General features: G+C 47.6%; 1 protein-coding gene and 1 non-coding gene across 2 annotated transcripts; both read right to left on the bottom strand.

The window, feature by feature from the left end:
* Positions 1-894: 894 nt before the first annotated feature.
* LOC119253609 (U6 spliceosomal RNA) lies at positions 895-996 on the bottom strand. Its single transcript, XR_005127142.1, has one exon. It is a non-coding gene; the product is annotated as a U6 spliceosomal RNA (small nuclear RNA).
* A 10815-nt stretch (positions 997-11811) lies between these two features.
* LOC119252138 (HLA class I histocompatibility antigen, B alpha chain-like) lies at positions 11812-17942 on the bottom strand. Its single transcript, XM_054698581.1, has 25 exons — positions 17879-17942; positions 17323-17592; positions 16826-17104; positions 16071-16346; positions 15841-15957; positions 15373-15405; positions 15234-15265; positions 15091-15122; positions 14955-14983; positions 14816-14847; positions 14677-14709; positions 14539-14570; positions 14403-14431; positions 14265-14296; positions 14127-14159; positions 13989-14020; positions 13853-13881; positions 13714-13745; positions 13575-13607; positions 13439-13485; positions 13300-13331; positions 13164-13192; positions 13025-13056; positions 12843-12888; positions 11812-12678 (listed from the first exon to the last, which is right to left on the bottom strand). Exons 1-24 carry the CDS (start codon positions 17940-17942, stop codon positions 12861-12863), a joined length of 1617 nt encoding a protein of 538 aa, XP_054554556.1. The 3' UTR covers positions 11812-12678; positions 12843-12860.
* Positions 17943-17954: the final 12 nt, after the last annotated feature.

Genomic DNA, 17954 nt, shown 5'->3' with positions numbered 1-17954 from the left:
TGTTAGGGGGAAAGGATGTCCTGAGCTAATCCCATACAGGCTTTGTGGACTCCACCCCCACTCCAGACCAAAGCCATCAGGACATTGGGAAAGACAAATCCCATCACCACCAAAGGGAAGGTTGCTGGAACCTGAGGGTGGGGTTAAGCAGCCAGGTTGGGTATAAAACCAGACATGTAGGCCTTGGGGGGTTCTTTTTGGCTCTCCATCAGCTCTCTGCTCTCAGCCAGCTCTCAGAGTGCCATTGGGTTTCCAGGTCGGCGGATCGGGTAGGACGATAATAAAGACTTTATTTCCCTATTTTCTCCCTGAGTTGTATATTTCCTCATTTCCCCTTCCCTTGTAAATAAACCTTTTATTAACCTTTTGTGTGTGCCTGCAGTGGAGTATTAATAAGCCCCTTTTAAGCGTGCGGGTAAGGACCCACAGCCAGGCAACCAGTTTTATATCAGGGCTGTCCTCTAACAATATGGCTACTGGAGGAACCTCAATTTCTAGCCACACAGAGGTTTCCATGTGGGCTCTTTATGACCCAGCCACTGGCTTCCCCAGAGCAAGCAATTGAGAGAGAGCTACCCAGATGGCAGCTGCAGAGTTAACACCATTACATCAACCTTATGCTCAGAAGTCTATACTCAAGAGGAGGGAATTAAGCTCTGCCTCTGGAATGCAGGAATATCTAAGAATTCAAGTGCATGTTTAACACCAACATTAATATTGAATATGGTTTCAGGATTTTGTAAGTCAAATGTTTTCTTTTATCAGATTATATCTTTCACGCCTTAAATTTCTCTTTCAGAAAATAATGGTTAACAATCAATCCAAGACAGAGAAGGGGATGCAAAATTATTTCTATTTTCTTTCAAGCTCTCTTAATAACAATGTTTGTTTGCTTTTAATATGGAACACACCGCAGATCTAAGTGTCGCCCTGAACAGGGGCCCTGCTAATCTTCTCTGCATTGTCCCCACCCCAGCATCTGTGCTGCAGGAGCACACACGAGCTTCCTCAATACCCTGCAAGAAATCTGGGTGCAGAGTAGCTACATCAATGGTTCCAGACTTCCCTCAGTGAGGCTGTTGTTGAGCTACCTGAGCATCAGAGTTACCCTAGGCTCTGCATCCTGAGCTCCTAGAGGCCTGGGGGCTGCAGACAGGGCTGTGTAAGACAGGACAGGAGTGAGGATTCATAGTACAGGACACCAGGCAAGGAGAAGGAAGGAGAGGGTCCAGGCAGGGGCAGGGAGGGGCAGAACTGGGGAGGGAGAGCACAGGGACGGGGCGATGGACCAAGGGGACTGCACCTGAGAGGGGAAATCAAATTCTATACAAAAATTAACATCTATGTAAGAAAATAAATCTAAGAAAAGGAAGGAAGGAGAGGGGTGAGGGTGGAAAAGGGATGGAGAGGGGAAACATGGAGTCAGAGGCCAAGAGTGGGGCACCGGGTCCATAAGAGGACTGCGGGGGTCTTGTCAGAGAGCAGGGAGTGGACATGTGGGTCCGGGGCCGTGGTCCACAGTCGAAGCAGCTGTGGTGTGAGGTGGGAGGGCAACATGAGCCAGGCCAGGCTGTGGTTCCTCAATGACAGGTGGGGGAGGTGGATGAACCGGACCCGGGACCCGGGGAGAGGCAGGTGCAGGAACTGAGAGTCAGCCCGCGCATCCAGGGAGAGTTTAGATTGGGGTGGGGGAGCAGAAATTCAATGCCCAGCAGGTATTCAGGGCACAGGAGGGGAAAGCAGCAGTGTGGGGTGATGCAAGTAGCGATGAGGTCCCTCCACAGAGGAGGCTGCATCCATCAGGTGGTGGGGTGGGAGAAGGCCCTCGACCACAGGGTGATGGATCTGTGGTGTGAGGAGCGAAAGCCCACTGGGGTCAAGGAAGCCAAGGGGGGGTGAAGGCCGAAGAGGAGCCGCATCAAGAGCAGCTCTCAGGTCTGGGAAGGGCGGGAGGCTGCAAGAGAAAGAGGCAGCTGGGAGACTGGTGCTGAGGGCCAGGACTGGGGAGCAGAGATAAGCAGGGCCTGGGGTGTCAGGGCGAGAAAACTGGGTTAGGGTGCTGACCAGAGAGGAGGGTCTGGGGTGAGGACAGGAGCGGGGGAAGGGCCTGGGTGAGGGCCCAGGAGCAGGAGCTGCTCTGGCTGGGAGGTGGGAGGAGAGGCAGAGGACAGGGCAGGTCTGTGCACAGGGCTTGTGCCTGTGGTCAAGGCAATGAGGAGCTCCCAAGCTCCCCGGCATGAGGGGGGGGGGGACTAGCATGGAGAGAGATACCTCAGGCAAAAGGCACCCTCAGAAAGCAGGGCTCAGTAAAATGTGGGGAGTTAGGATCCATCAGGTGAGGCTCAGGAGAGAGGAGAAAGCAAGTGAGGAAGGGGAGGAAGGTCACCCTAGAACAAAGAAAGGAGGGACGCAGGGAAGGGGGACAAGAAGAGGGGTCAGCAAAGAGGAGGTGCAGCAGGGTAGGGGGCAGCTGGGATGGGGTAGCTGGAAAGGGAGGGTCAGCTGGGAATGTTAGGGGGAAATGATGTCTTGAGATAATCCCATGCAGGCGTTGTGGACCCCACCACCCACTCCAGACTAAAGCCATCAGGACACTGGGAAAGACAAATCCCATCACCACCAAAGGGAGGGTGGCTGGGACCTGAGGGTGGAGTTGGGCAGCCAGGTTGGATATAAAAACCAAACACGTGGGCCTGGGGCTCTCTGGCTATCTCGCTCGCCTCCTGGCTTCACGGCTCCTGGCTCGCGGCCAGCTCTCAGAGCGCCATTTTGGGATTCCAGGTCGGCGGATCGGGTAGGACTCATTTAAAACTTTGTCTCCCACTTTCTCCCTGAGCTGTACATTTCCTCATTTCCCCTTCCCTGTAAATAAACCTTTTATTAACCTTTCGTGTGTGCCTGCAGTAGAGCATTGGTAAGTCCCTTTAAGCGCGCGGGTGAGGACCCAGTCAGGCACCCCGTTTTGTATCGGGGTTGCTCTACAAACAGGAAGAAGGGGCAGCAGAGAAGGGGAGGGTGGCAGGAAGGGTGAGAAGCAGGGAGGTGGGCATTTCTGAGACCAGAAATGGGAGGGGGGGCACGAGCCATGGAGTAGGAGGGGTACACAGGCAAGACAAGAAAGAACTGAGAGGCTGTTAAAGCAAAGGGGGAGAGGGGGGACATTACCAAAAGAGTAGAGCACAACTTTACCGCTTAAATAAAATCAATATATCAATAAAAATAATAAATAAATAAATAAAAATAAAATCATATATCAATATATCAGGAGGGGTGTGCAACCAGCCAAGTCCAGCCCCATAGTCCTCCTCCAGAACTCCCAAAGACCATACCCCTCCTGACAGTTTCCCCAAGGCACTCGGGGTGTTGTAGAGCAACCCCGATACAAAACGGGGTGCCTGACTGTGGGTCCTCACCCGCGCGCTTAAAAGGACTTATCAATGCTCTACTGCAGGCACACGCGAAAGGTTAATAAAAGGTTTATTTACAAGGGAAGGGGAAATGAGGAATGTACAGCTCTGGGAGAAAAGTGGGAGACAAAGTTTTAAATGAGTCCTACCCGATCCGCCGACCAGGAATCCCAAAATGGCGCTCTCAGAGTTGGCCGCCAGCCAGGAGCCGTGAAGCCAGGAGGCGAGCGATCGCGAGCCAGAGAGAGAGCAAGGCCCACGTGTTTGGTTTTTATATCCAACCTGGCTGCCCAACTCCACCCTCAGGTCCCAGCCACCTTCCCTTCGGTGGTGATGGGATTTGTCTTTCCAGTGTCCTGATGGCTTTAGTCTGGAGTGGGGGTGGGGTCCACAAAGCCTGTATGGGATTAACTCAGGACATCCTTTCCCCCTAACAGGGGGACCCCGCCCATTCCCGGAAAAGGCCCAAACTCCTGCCCACCAGGACCCATGAAGCCCCCTCACCAGCACCCAGTGCTGCACCTCCCCCTGCAGTGACCTTTAGGGCTAAGGGCTTTCACCACGGTCCCTAGGTCCGGCTGGGCAAGGAACCAGCACGCAGGGGAGTACAGCAAAATTCCCTGAAGACATAGATAAGACAGACACTTATCAAAAGATAACAACCACCAGGAGCCACTAAAAGAATGCTACTACAAAAAACCTTATCTCGTCTTTCTAGAACTACAAACTTTATTCCCTTATTGTCTTTCTAAACTTCCTTCTTTCTTCTATAAAGGTCATTGGTTGTTAATTAAAAAATCATATGAAATCCTTAAACAAGGCTGACTCAAATGAAACATTACTAAACCTTGTGTAATAATAATAATTAAAATATAGTTTAGGTGAAAAAGTAGTAAAACAAAAAATGCGATTATATAGTTTAAAAACAAAACTAATGGTCTCTCTACTTAGGAATGCGCCTGGGTCCAGATGTAAATCACTGCCCTGTCAATGATAAGCTAAACCCATGAGCAAGCTGATTTCGTTGATATTCACTGTTCCTATGCTTTTAGAAAACATATATATACTGGTCACAAACTCAAAGAGAATTACACTCAGATTTACACTCTCTCTTGAAGTGTGTCTGTGTGTCATTTCTTTTCACACCGACTCCCTGACCACCCTGCGCAGGCGTCAACCCTGAGACGGCCTCATTGTCTACTGCTGTGCTAGTCCGCGGCAGCCCAGGGCCATGGAGCGGGCAAGGGCAGCCAGAAGCAGAACGGGGCACTGGCCCATCCCGAAGCCAGCAACCTCCAGTGCCTGACAGGAGTGAGCCTGTCCATGCAGCGGCAGAGACCTAGCAGCGGACTCCATGCCTCTAGCAAAAGCAGAATTAGAGCTGAAGGCGGAAGCCACAAGGGCAGGGCCACTCACGTGACCAGCAAACCTGCTCACATCAAGGCCTGTCATTTGTTTCCCCTGTGCTTCCTGCCCCTCTTGCTCACCAGCATTACACTAATGCCAAAACCAAATTCAACACACACAAACACACACACACAAATACTACAGGAGCCTCCCTGGAGGCGCAAGGGGTGAAGACGCAACCTATGAAGCTGTAAGTAGCCCCTGTAGCAGGAGTTTGATCCCCCACAGTGGGCCTGCTAGACTTAAGCGCTGCTAGACTTAAGCGGCCTGCTCAGCCACCATTAGGGTTCCCTGCAGTTCTGCATCCCTACACAAAGGTCAGAACTGCCCAGTCACAGTCATATGAGCCAAACCTTACAAGGTGACATTCATATCAATCAAGAGCAGAAAGCTTGATCACTCTGGGAAGGTTGTGCATCAATAGGTAAGACTGGGAATGAACAGGGGGCTTAGGACGGATGCATAAACTTACTCCCTACTCATACATCATGAGGTATGACTGGGAACGCCCGGGGGGCCGAGGACCAATGTATGACAAGGGACCCCAGAAACTGATCAGTGGAATGCCTTGTTGATAAGATTAGGACCATGACTGGGGTCTAGTTTCGATGACAACCCTTGGTCATCAAGCTGATAACATGGTCAGCAGACTTGTGTCCCCCAAGCCCTAGATGACATTCCTGAGTTTCACCCATACTTTCTCCTTGTCCTCCTAACGCCTGTAGCTAATGCTCTATGATTATTCTATCAATAAAAATGGCCAGGATCTTGCTCTCAGCAGCATCCTGCCTTGTGCAGCCTGCTCCACAACTCCCGTGTCTTTATCAGTGTGGTGTTGCTCAATGCAACATGTATATGTGTTTGTGAGTACACGTGTGTGTGTTGGGACATGCCTGCAACACTATAGGCAGTTTGCATGTCTGTCTTTGCCTTCCCTTCCTACTTCCTACTTGTGTAGAGGATCGTCAGTCAGCAGGATGATCTCATGTTCCCCTCCTGGATGCACATACTATCTAGGGTCCCAGGAATAATGGAAGCTTTTCACAGTCCTTTATTGCCAAAATCATTCCTTTCCTCAGTTTTTACTGCCACGATTTTCTGTATGTCTGTTTTTTCCCCCAAACTGGTGTTTCTTCCCAAGTGATAGTTGCTGGTTCATTTGTCATGTAAGTATATTTGACAAATGTCCTTTGCCCAGCTCCTCTCTGCCCTTAGAGAGTTGTAAGTTACATAAAATAATTTCTATTTGTCTTTCAGGGATATGACAGATCAAAACAGAAAATCACAAGTACTGAGAACAGTGTCCACTCTGATCCTTTGGCACCAAGAACCCCTACCAGAGGCGCAGGCTGCTGTCATCAAGGTCACATCTGAGCTGGGAAAGGGGAATGAATGGACTAAGACTAAGTCAAGTACCACAAAGCTCTCCTACTGAGTTTCCCTTGCTTTTTTCTGTTTTTAGCATTTGCTTAGTAGCTCTAAACGCCATAATTTTCTAGAGTTTCAATAAAGATGGAGTCTGGCAGTTTGTGAGTCAGTTTGTTTTTGGTTTTGTTTGTTTATTTTTCTGTTTTCCATTGTTCTGTGCAGGGACAGTCCCTATGCCACTATTTTCCACTGTTCTCTTGCCTGTTGCTCCCTTTAGCCTCCAGTGGGTTGCACTTATGCATCACAATTCCCAGTCCCTTGAGAACAGCCAGGAAATTCATTCATTTGATAAAACTGCATTAAATACTGATTTTACTCTGGATAATGTATAAGGAAGGGGTCTGGATAAAAAGAATCAAGTTCTCAGCCTTCAAAGATGACATGGTCTAGCAGAGTGGGAAGACAGCATTATTATTTTTTTATAAAGATAATATTTATTCACATGTACCTATCTTTACTAAATAATTTTTGCTTGGTACTTGCTTTCTTACATATCTCTAAGAATTTTAAATACCGTTAGAGTGTGTATTTTGTTAATAAATCAACAGTTGTATTTAAATAAAAATACATTTTTACTCTTCTACTTGAAAAATAAATTTCCCAACTCCTGGTTCCTAGTTTGTCATTGATTTTTCCCTCAGCCGTTCAGAATGTGATTTCACAGTCTTCTAGCCGTCATTTCAGACAGAGAAGCACTTAAACTAGGTGACTTGTTTTTCTAGGTGACTTGTTTTTCTCCTCTGGCTATTTTTTTAAAGATTTTTATTTATTTTTATTTATTTATGCATACAAGAACTGGGGTATAGGCCAGAGGTGCCCACACCACCAGAGACAGATCTACTGAAATACACTGCTGAGGGGAGCAGCGGGTGAGACAGGAGAGGTCTGGTGTGCCTTGTGTGTAACTCCCTGACTAGGGATCAAACTCATGCTGCAGTAGCTGGTGATAGCTAGATAGTGCTGAGACTTTGATAGTGCTGTGCCACCAGGGAATATTATTCTGTATACATTTGCTTAATCCTTAGCCATAATATTTTTATACAATGCCTCCCTTCATGCATTCCTGCTCACCTCCTATGACTTTAATTAGATTAACACCAAACTTCATCATTCATTCACCATGTATGAGCTGGTAGGCAAAACAATGACACCACAAATATGTTTAAGCTTCTGTGAATATGTGGCCAAGCATAGTAATAAGGACAGCACATGTGATTAAGGAGATTATCCTGATTGTTGGGGGCAAGAAGAGCAGGAGATGGGTACTACTCCAAGCTCATAGGTCCTTAAAAGTGGAAAAACTAAAGAAATGTGGATGAGGAGTGCTGAATTTCTTATGTAGTCCTAACTTCAACTTTAAAGATCTGTTTTTTTTATACTTTAAAAAATGGTGAATTGCACTAAAACATTAAAGTTTTAAAACATTAAACTTTAAAGTTTAGGAGACATCACCAAGATGGTGGGAAAAGGATATTTCATACTACACTCCCAAGAGGAACAGCTATGAACCTGAAATGGGACACCTCTAAAAGAATCTGTCACCTGGTAGTGAGGCTGAAACACCCCCTACATCTCAGAGATCTGCACCAGAAAGAGCACTGAGGATATCCAACCCCTAATGTAATGGAAGGTGAGTGGAGAGAGACACATTGAGAGGGCAGATTTATGGGGTGGAATCTGCAGAGCTGCTGCTGTGAAGCACATGCTCTCAGTCCAGGTAAAGCCCAAAGAGGATACTGGGTGCTCTCAGTGTGCCGAAACTCCAACAAGGAAGACAATAAAGAAAGTGCTCTAGTACACACCCATCCCCGGCCCCCGGCCCCGCCTTGGGATATTTACTGGCACAAGAAAGTGCATGGACAAGAGATGGACTGCCCTGTCTCAAAGTTGGGGCCCAGAGAGGAGGGTTAACTGCAGTGCCTAAATACAAACCAGGCCCCCAGCACCTCTAAACCAGCACCAGGCCTATTCAACAACCTCCCTACCTTATAACATAGCAAGTGCTATGTATTAGCTAAAGTACCTACAGCAGCCAGCAGGAACAAAACAAAACAACAAAGCAAAAAATTTAAATAAACAGATAAATAAATAATGAAATAGTTATAGTACCACCCTGCTGTAAAAGTAAAAAAATAAATTTAAGTTGCTAATCCAGATTCCCAGTGGCAGGCAGAAAAACACAATTTCAGATCATTTGAGACCACAAGGAAATATGACTACTCTCCAGAATTCAAACTCAAATGCATGGAAGATTATATCTTCCTAATAGATAAGGAATTAAAAAAGTTATCATAAAGAAACCCACAGTGATATACTAACACTCAGAAAGGTAACTCAAAGGACAAAAGAAAACCAGAAAGGCAAACCAATGAGTTCAAGAATAAAATTAAGAAACAGAAGGCAGAAACTGAAACTTTAAATTTAAAACTAATGGTTTTGTTATAGAGCAAACCCCCGATATTAAACGGGTTCCTGGCTGTGGGCCCTCACCCGCGCGCTTTAAAGAGACTTATGAATACTCTACTACAGACACACACAAAAAGGTAATAAAAAGTTTATTTACAGAGGAAAGGAAATAAGGAAAATGTACAACTCAGGGAGAAAATAGGGAAATAAAGTCTTTAATGCGTCCTAACCCGATCCGACGACCTGGAAACCCAAAGTCACTCTCAGAGCTGGCCAGACGCTGCGAGCTGGTGGAGAGCCAAAAATGGGGGGCCCCCAAAGCCCACGTGTCTGCCTTTTATATCCACCTGGCTGCTTAACCCCACCCTCAGGTCCCAGCCACCTTCCCTTTGGTGGTGATGGGATTTGGAGTTCCCAGTGTCTTTGGCTTTGACCTGGGGTGGGGGTGGAGTCCACAAAGCCTATATGGAATTAGCTTTGGGACATCCTTTTCCCCCTAACAGTTTCAAGATGTGAAGAACTCAATGAATGAGACCAAGACTGTTACAGATAGCAGTGGATCTAAAATAGACCTAAAGAAGAAATGAATCAGCAAGCATGAAGAAACCTGGAAATCGATCAGACGGTGGGTGAAAGAGAAATAAAATATTAAAATGTAAAGAAATTCTACAAAAACTATTCCTCCATAAAAAAGGCAGCATAAGGATAATGGGTATCCCAGAAGGTGAAGAGAGAGAACAAAGAGATTTATTCAAAAAATAATAGCTGAAAACTTTCCAAACCAGGGTAAAGAACTAAATATACATGTTCATGAAACAAACAGAACACTTAGTTATGCAGAGACTAACACCAAGACATAAAACTATGAAAAAGCCAAGATAAAAAATAAGTATGAGGGCCTCTCTGGTGGCGCAAGGGGTTAAGCCACAACCTATGAAGTTATTCGCAGCTTCTGCAGCACAAGTTTGATCCCCGGCAGGCCAGGCAGCTACCCACATAGCGGAGCAGACCTCTCCTGTCTCTCCAGCTGCTCCCTCAGCAGTGTACGTCAGTCCATCTGCCTTTCTGGTGCCCGCTCTGTCTCCGGTAAATACTTTCACCCTACCCCCACCCCCCACCCCTGCACCTCTGGACTGTACCCCAGCTCTTATATGCACAAATAGATAAATCTTTAAATAAACAAACAAACAAACAAATAAATAAATAAATAAGAAAGAAAGGTGCCTAGGGGGAGGAAAAGTGATTATAAATCTCTGCCTTCTGGGCCTCCCCTGGTGGCACAGCGGTTGAGCGCTGGGCTGCGAAACTTCCCGCAACCTCTAAAGTGCTGGTTCGATCCCCCTGGCAAGGGTCCCACATGGTGCGACAGACCTCTCCTGCAGAGCCCCGCTGCGTCCCCCCTCAGCAGTGTATTTCGTCAGTTCTGTTCCCCGCTCCGGCTCTGGTGAATTTTCTCACCCTCCCATGCTTCTGACTGTACCAGTGCTTATATAAATAAATAAATCTTTTAAAAAAAAAATCCCTGCGTTCAGGTTATTATCAGAATTTTCAGCATAAATTTTCCAGGTCAGAGAGAATGGAATGACATATTCAAAATATTTAAGGTAAACCTACCATCCAATAAGATGTCCTGCTAAACCCTCTTTCTAATATGAGGAATTAAGTTTTTCTGAGACAAAACAAAAGTTGAAGGAGTTCACACCACTTCTAGATATACCTTACAAGAAATATTGGAAAGACCTCTTCTATCTAAATGGAAAAAACAAGAAAGTCCACAAAAAATTGAACAAGGAATAAATGAATAGGCAGAAACAAAAGACAAAAGACAAAAAAGCAGTAAGAAGCCTCCTCTATCAACAATTGCTCTAAATGTAAACAGACTAAACTAACCAATAAAATGGCTGTATTAAAAAGCAAAACTCAACTATATGCCAATTACAAGAGACTCACTAAAGCTATAGACAAATACAGACTAAAAATGAAAGGATGGACAATGGTACTCCAAGTGAATGGAAAATTTAAAAAGACAGCAACAATTATACTTGTATCTGATAAAATAAACTTCTGACCAAAAAGTTAACCAGAAACAAAGATGAGTATTATATATAAAAAAGATGAAAATGAAAAAAGGATCAACACATAGGAAGATGTACCACTTGTTAGTATGTGTGAATACAATATACTTCAATATACTTACCAAAGTGTATAGGGCAGATATTAACAGGTGTAAATATCTACTGAGAACAATACAATAATAACATGGGAACTTAATGCTTCACTTTCTAAATGGACAGTCATCCAAAAGAAAATCAACAAAGAAACGACCTTAAATGAGAAATTAGATGAGATTTACTTAATATTTACAGAACATAAAATCCAAAAGCAATGGAATACACATTCATTCAAGGTGTTCACAGAACTTTCTCACTGATAGACCACATGCTGAGACACAAGTCTCCATAAATTCATGAAGGCTGAAATTGAAATCTTATCAAACATCGTTTCCGATAAGAATGGAATGAAACTAGAAAACAACCAAAAGAAGGAGAGAGAGAACTACACATTAGGGGACGAGAACTGCATGCTACCAAACAATTGGGTTATGAGAAAATAAAAAATTACCTGAAGACAAATGAAATGAAGATACAACTCATCATAACTAAAGGGATGCGCAAAGGCAGCACTAAGAGGGAGGGTAATAGTAAACACAGGCCTATTTCAGGAGACAAGAAGAATCACCCAAAAATCTAAGGTTATATCTACGGAACTAGAAAAAAGAAATAAGAAAAAGAACACAGTAGAAGGCGGGAAGTAATAAAAAGTAGAAGGGAAATAAATGAAATAGAAATCAAGAAGAGAATTCAAAACATCGATGAAACCAATACATGGTTCTTTGAAGATTAATAAAAATCAATAGACTTTTAGTCTCACAAAAAAGAGAGAGAAAACACAAATCAGAAATGATAGTGATTTTGCAACAGATACTACAGAAATATAAGGGACCATAAATGAATATAATGAACACTTACTTGGCCACAAATTGAACAATCCAGAAGAAATGGGCAAATTGAAATATTTAATATGCAATACTGAATTTGGAAGAAAGAGAAAATCTGGACAGTAAGAAAAATTTTAAAGATTTATTTATTTATGTATACAAGAACTGGGGTACAGGCCAGAGGTGCAGGGGTGGGGGGTGAAAGCATTCACCAGAGACAAAGCAGGGAGCAGAACAGACAGAATGACTGAAATACACTGCTGAGGGGAGCAGCAGGTGACACAGGAGAGGTCTGCTGCGCCATGCAGCAAACTAGTGACACAGAGGCTGCAGTATCTTCACAGTGCTGTGCTTAACCCCTTGCGCCACCAGGGAGGCCCCCATAAGAAAATTCAGATAGTAACTTGAAAGCCTCCAAAACACAAAAGTCCAGGACCAGAGGCTTCATTAGTAATTCTCCAAAACTATTTTGTTAAAGATATATTTTATGTAATTATACATACAAGAGCTGGAGTGTAGGCCAGAGGTGTGAAGGGTCTAGGAAGGCAGGGCTGGGCCAGTCTTCCCACCTCCTCACATTAGACAATATGAAAACAGACACAGTCAAGTGTTACAGCAATTTCCCAGAGAAATCAGAGGCACTCAGAGAGGTGGAGAGAGAGACATTTAATTGCCACACTGGCAGACTCAGTGGGATCGCTCCCCAAAATGCTGAGCGCACAAGAATAAAAACGGCAGTTTGTGTGAGGAAACTTGCCATCCCGTCCGTCATAGCACAAGCATTCTTTATTTGGAAGGGGTTCAAGGTAGTCATGGCTACCACCACGGACGAGTAGTACAGTACACCCAGGAACTTCTCAGTTTCAGCAAGCAGCAGAATCAAGTAGTAGCTTCCCCCAGGCAGCAGGCTTGGGAAACTTCCTGCTTCCACGTGCTCTTTGCAAAAAAGTGAACACATATGATCTTGGAAGTCATAGAGCAGGACATAATAAATGTTTCATCACTTAGTCCGCACAAGGCAGCTGTTTCACACTGTGAAAATAAATAATCATAAACAAATTCAAATTAGTCACATAAATGGTGACATTCTGAACAGCCCACCACATGCTCAAAATGTCCCTCTCAAAGCATCCCCACAACCAAGTACTGTCATAGCTGCCCCAGCTCCTCCTGCCACAGGTCTCCAGGGATGTTACCATTAGGGCATATGAGAGTCACATCACAGCCTGGGCACATCTCTGCCTGGGGGAGAACAAAACAGAACAAAGTCAGAGGCATGAGAGATGAAAGGAGAGGAATTGGGTATGTGAACACCTTATGGGTTCTATCTGTGCTATCCCAAGGGCCTTGGGATGGATCTTCTCCCTTCCTTATTTACCTGCAGCCTGGTATAGCGCCCTCCTTCTCCATCTGTGGGAAGAAAACATCCTCTGAGAGGTCAGCGACTTCCCCTTATGGGTTTCCATCTAAACTTCCCCAAGGGCATTAGGGATGGATTTTCTCCCTTCTATATTTACCTGCAGCCTGGTATCGCTCCCTCCTCCCCCTGTGGGAAGAAAACATCTTGTGAGAGGTGAGTAACTTACCCTTATAGATTTCCATCTATACTTTCCCAAAGGCCTTAGGGATGGATCTTCTCCCTTCCATATTTACCTGCAACCTGGCATAGCTTCCTCTTTCTCCACCTGTGGGAAGAAAACATCTTGTGAGAGGTCAGTGACTTCCCTTTATGGGATCCCATCTAAACTATCCCCAGGGCCTTAGGGAAGGATCATCGCCTTTCCATATTTACCTAGCCTGGTATGACTCCCTCCTTCTCCACCTTTGGGAAGAAGACATCTTGTGAGAGGTCAGTGACCACCCCTTATGGGTTCCCAGTATAGTATTACAAGGGTCTTAGGGATGGATCTTCTCCCTTCCATATTTACCTGCTGACTGAGTAGAGCTTCCTCCTTTTCCCCCTGTGGGAAGAAAATATCTTGTGAGAGGTCCTTAACTTCCCTTTATGGGTTCCTATCTATACTATCCCAAGGGTCTTGGGATGGATCTTCTCCCCTCCATATTTACCTGCAGCCTGGTATAGGTCCTCCCTTCTCCACCTGTGGGAAGAAAACATCCTCTGAGAGGTCAGCGACTTCCCCTTCTGGGTTTCCATCTAAACCTCCCCAAGGGCCTTAGGGATGGATTTTCTCCCTTCTATATTTACCTGAAGCCTGGTATCGCTCCCTCCTCCCCCTGTGGGAAGAAAACATCTTGTGAGAGGTGAGTAACTTACCCTTATAGATTTCCATCTATACTATCCTCAGGGCCTTAGGGATGGATCTTCTCCCTTCCATATTTACCTGCAGCCTGGTAGAGCTCCCTCCTTTTCCCACTGTGGGAAGAAAACATCTTGTGAGAGGTCCTTGACTTCCCTCATGGGTTTCCATCCATACTATCCCAAGGGCCTTAGAGATGGATCTTCTCCCTTCCATATTTACCTGCTGACTGAGTAGAGCTTCCTTCTTTTCCCACTGTGGGAAGAAAACATCTTGTGAGAGGTCCTTAACTTCCCTTCATGGGTTCCCATCTATACTATCCCAAGGCCTTGGGATGGATCTTCTCCCTTCCATATTTACCTGCAGCCTGGTATAGATCCTCCCTTCTCCACCTGTGGGAAGAAAACATCCTCTGAGAGGTCAGCGACTTCCGCTTATGGGTTTCCATCTAAACTTCCCCAAGGGCATTAGGGATGGATTTCTCCCTTCTATATTTACCTGCAGCCTGGTATCGCTCCCTCCTCCCGCTGTGGGAAGAAAACATCTTGTGAGAGGTGAGTAACTTACCCTTATAGATTTCCATCTATACTATCCCAAAGGCCTTAGGGATGGATCTTCTCCCTTCCATATTTACCTGCAGCCTGGTAGAGCTCCCTCCTTTTCCCACTGTGGGAAGAAAACATCTTGTGAGAGGTCCTTGACTTCCCTCATGGGTTTCCATCCATACTATCCCAAGGGCCTTAGAGATGGATCTTCTCCCTTCCATATTTACCTGCTGACTGAGTAGAGCTTCCTCCTTTTCCCCCTGTGGGAAGAAAATATCTTGTGAGAGGTCCTTAACTTCCCTTTATGGGTTCCTATCTATACTATCCCAAGGGTCTTGGGATGGATCTTCTCCCCTCCATATTTACCTGCAGCCTGGTATAGGTCCTCCCTTCTCCACCTGTGGGAAGAAAACATCCTCTGAGAGGTCAGCGACTTCCCCTTCTGGGTTTCCATCTAAACCTCCCCAAGGGCCTTAGGGATGGATTTTCTCCCTTCTATATTTACCTGAAGCCTGGTATCGCTCCCTCCTCCCCCTGTGGGAAGAAAACATCTTGTGAGAGGTGAGTAACTTACCCTTATAGATTTCCATCTATACTATCCCAAAGGCCTTAGGGATGGATCTTCTCCCTTCCCTATTTACCAGCAGCCTGGTATAACTCCCTCCTCCTCCACCTGTGGGAAGAAGACATCTTGTGAGAGGTTAGCTCCTCCTCTCCCCTTATGGGGTCCCATCTATACTATCCCAAGGGCCTTAGGGATGGATCTTCTCCCTTCCCTATTTACCTGCATCCTGGTATGACTCTCTCCTTCTCCACCTGTGGGAAGAAGACATCTGGTGAGAGATCAGTGACGCCCCCTTATGGGCTCCCATCTATGCAATGCCAAGGGCCTTAGGAATGGATCTTCTCCCTTCTATATTTACCTGCAACCTGAGTATAGCTTCCTCTTTCTCCCCCTGTGAGAAGAAGACATCTTGTGAAACTCAGGGACAAGACTGAGTGATAAGACTCTAAAGGAACTACTTCCCCCCAGAATCCAAGGAAGTTTCCTAAACTGTGACTACAGACCCAGGCAGGAATGGGAAACATAAGGAAAGTACATGTAGAAGGACTGGGCCAACGCCCTTTTTGGAGTCTGCCCTCAGGGGGGATCCTCTGTCCTGTGACTCCTGAGAAAAAGGTCCCCATCACCAGATTCACCAATTAATAAATTTGTCCTCCATTTCCCCTTTTGCTTTAATGAGGAGCAAGTATTAGCAAATAGAGCCCTAGACTGGGCAAGCATGTATGTGTGGACAGTACTTGCCATTGACCACGAAAGACAAGCTACTATCTGGGCATGAAACCCCACACTGGGACAAGAAAACTCATCTCCCCACTCCCTGCCCTACCTGGGCACTTCTTTCTCCACATCACAGCTGCAGCCACCGCAGCTCCAGTGAGCACAACTCCAAGAACCAGGCCAGCAGTGATGCCCCCCGTGGGGATGGAGGACTGAGGAGGGGGCACTGGAAGGTAAGGGGAGACCCTGAGCCCCAGGCCTCATCCTGACCCTCTGAAGGTCTCCAGAAGGGCTCCTGATGCCCCTGGACAGAGATTGTGCCCACATCCCCCTCCTCACCCCATCTCAGGATGAGGGACTCCAGCAGGCCCTCATGCTGCACATGGCACGTGTATCTCTGCTCCGCTCCAGAAGGCACCACCACAGCCACCCACTTCTGGAAGCTTCCGTCCCCCCCAGGCCTGGTCTCCACCAGCTCCATGTCGTGGGTCAGGTCCTCCCCATCTCGCTGCCAGGTCAGGGTGATGTCCGCAGGGTAGAAGCCCAGGGCCCAGCACCTCAGGGTGACCTCATGGTCAGAGGTGGGGTGGTGGGTCACGTATGTTTTTGGGGCGTCTGAGGAGAAGGTTCAGAAATGTAGGAACTTTGAGTCACTGAAGTAGCACTCATAAGAATGGACAGGGAAGGGGGATGAGGGAAGGGAGCACAAACCCAGATCCAGCCTGGATACAGGTATCAGGAATAATTCCTATTATTTGGAAATTTCTAGAATTAGAATGAGACAGTCCAGGCCAGCAGACCAGGTCTCTGAGGCGGAGACAAGGGATTTCTGGTCCTGACCTAGCATGAGGCCAGTGATGCAGAAAAGCTGGATTCAGGCCCCAAAACATGGGGCAGAGAACAAGGCCTAAGAGAGAAAGTTCCCCAGGGCTCCCGGGGCTGCTGCCAGACGCAAAAGGAAGCAGGGATGAATTATTTCAGGGATGGCTTCTCCCTCCATCCAGAGACTGGGTCCCTTCCGTGTCTAGAGAGGAAGGTGGGGCCTCTGGGCCCAATTTTAACACTACCCAACACATAGATACATATATTCATACCTAAGCACTGCAGTGTCTCCTTGCCACTCTCCAGGTATCTGCGTAGGGACTCCACGCACGAGTCCTCCAGGTAGTCCCTCTGGCGCTCCGTGTCTCCAGCCGCCTCCCACTTGCGCCGGGTGATCTGAGCGGCCGTGTCCGCCGCGGTCCAGGAGCGCAGGTCCCGGTTCAGGGCCAGGTAATCGGCGCCGTCGTAGGCGACCTGACTGTACCCGCGGAGGAGGCGCCCGCCGGGCCCCACGTCGTCGCAGCCAGACATCCCCTGGAGGGTGTGAGAGCCTGTCCCCGCCGCGTCAGTCGCGCCCCGCCCCTCCCAGGAGAGCCCCGCAGGCCTCAGCCAACACCCTCCTCAGCTGGATGGAAAACCAGGGCTGGTCCCCACGTGACTTCCTCGCTGGCGGGGACTGTGGGTGGCCTTGGGGAGACGCTGAGACCCGGGGACTCAGGGCCCCTTCGGGGACCGGACAACTGGACCCGGCCCGGCCCGCGGAGCTCACCCGCCGCGCTCTGGTTGTAGTAGCCGCGCAGGGTGTCCAGACCCTCGCCGAGAGCCCGCGCGGTGGCCTTGTAGGTCCCTGTGTTCCTGTCGTGGTACTCCGGACCCAAATGCACCGCCCAGGGTGCCCGCGGCTCCTCCCTTAGGGCCGGAGAGTCGCTGTCGAACCGCACAAACTCTGTGTCGTCCACGGAGCCCACGGCGATGAAGCGGGGCTCCCCGGGGCCAGGCTGGGACATCGCGGTGGAGAAATACCTCAGGGAGTGGGAGCCTGGGGGCGGGAGGGAGACCCGGGCTGACCCTCCGCCAGTGCAGCGGTACCAGAGTCTTAGGTGATGGGACAGGACCCCCGGGAGGAGTCTGCTGAGTCATGAAAGGGGTGTCAAGAAAAGATCCCGGAAGGTCATAAGGTTGAAAGAAAAATGGGGGGATGGATTGGGGGTGGGGGCAGGATGTGGAAGGGGCAAGGGCTTGGACCGCGATTGGGGGTGGAAGCACCCAGGTGGTCCTCTTGCTTTCCCCCCCCAGAGACAGGTTTTCTCCCATTTCACACTCACCCTCCGAAGTGTTGGGCAGGACAAGGATCCACCAGGGCAACAGGAGGAGGCTTTGGGGCCCCATTGCTGGGAAACT

Source organism: Talpa occidentalis, unplaced genomic scaffold (genome assembly GCF_014898055.3).
Source record: "Talpa occidentalis isolate TD23 unplaced genomic scaffold, MPIMG_talOcc4v2.1 talOcc4.2, whole genome shotgun sequence".
Lineage (NCBI taxonomy): Eukaryota > Metazoa > Chordata > Mammalia > Eulipotyphla > Talpidae > Talpa > Talpa occidentalis.
Note: the sequence above shows the minus strand (reverse complement) of the source record. Positions and strands in the feature narration are given on the sequence as shown.

Coding starts and splice junctions, on each gene's coding strand:
- LOC119252138 (XM_054698581.1), bottom strand. CDS start 17,942: ATGGGGCCCCAAAGCCTCCTCCTGTTGCCCTGGTGGATCCTTGTCCTG. Junction 15,958..16,070: donor GTCCCTCATCCTGAGATGGG/GTGAGGAGGGGG, acceptor CTTACCTTCCAG/TGCCCCCTCCTCAGTCCTCC. Junction 14,710..14,815: donor GGACCTATACCAGGCTGCAG/GTAAATATGGAG, acceptor TTCTTCCCACAG/GGGGAAAAGGAGGAAGCTCT.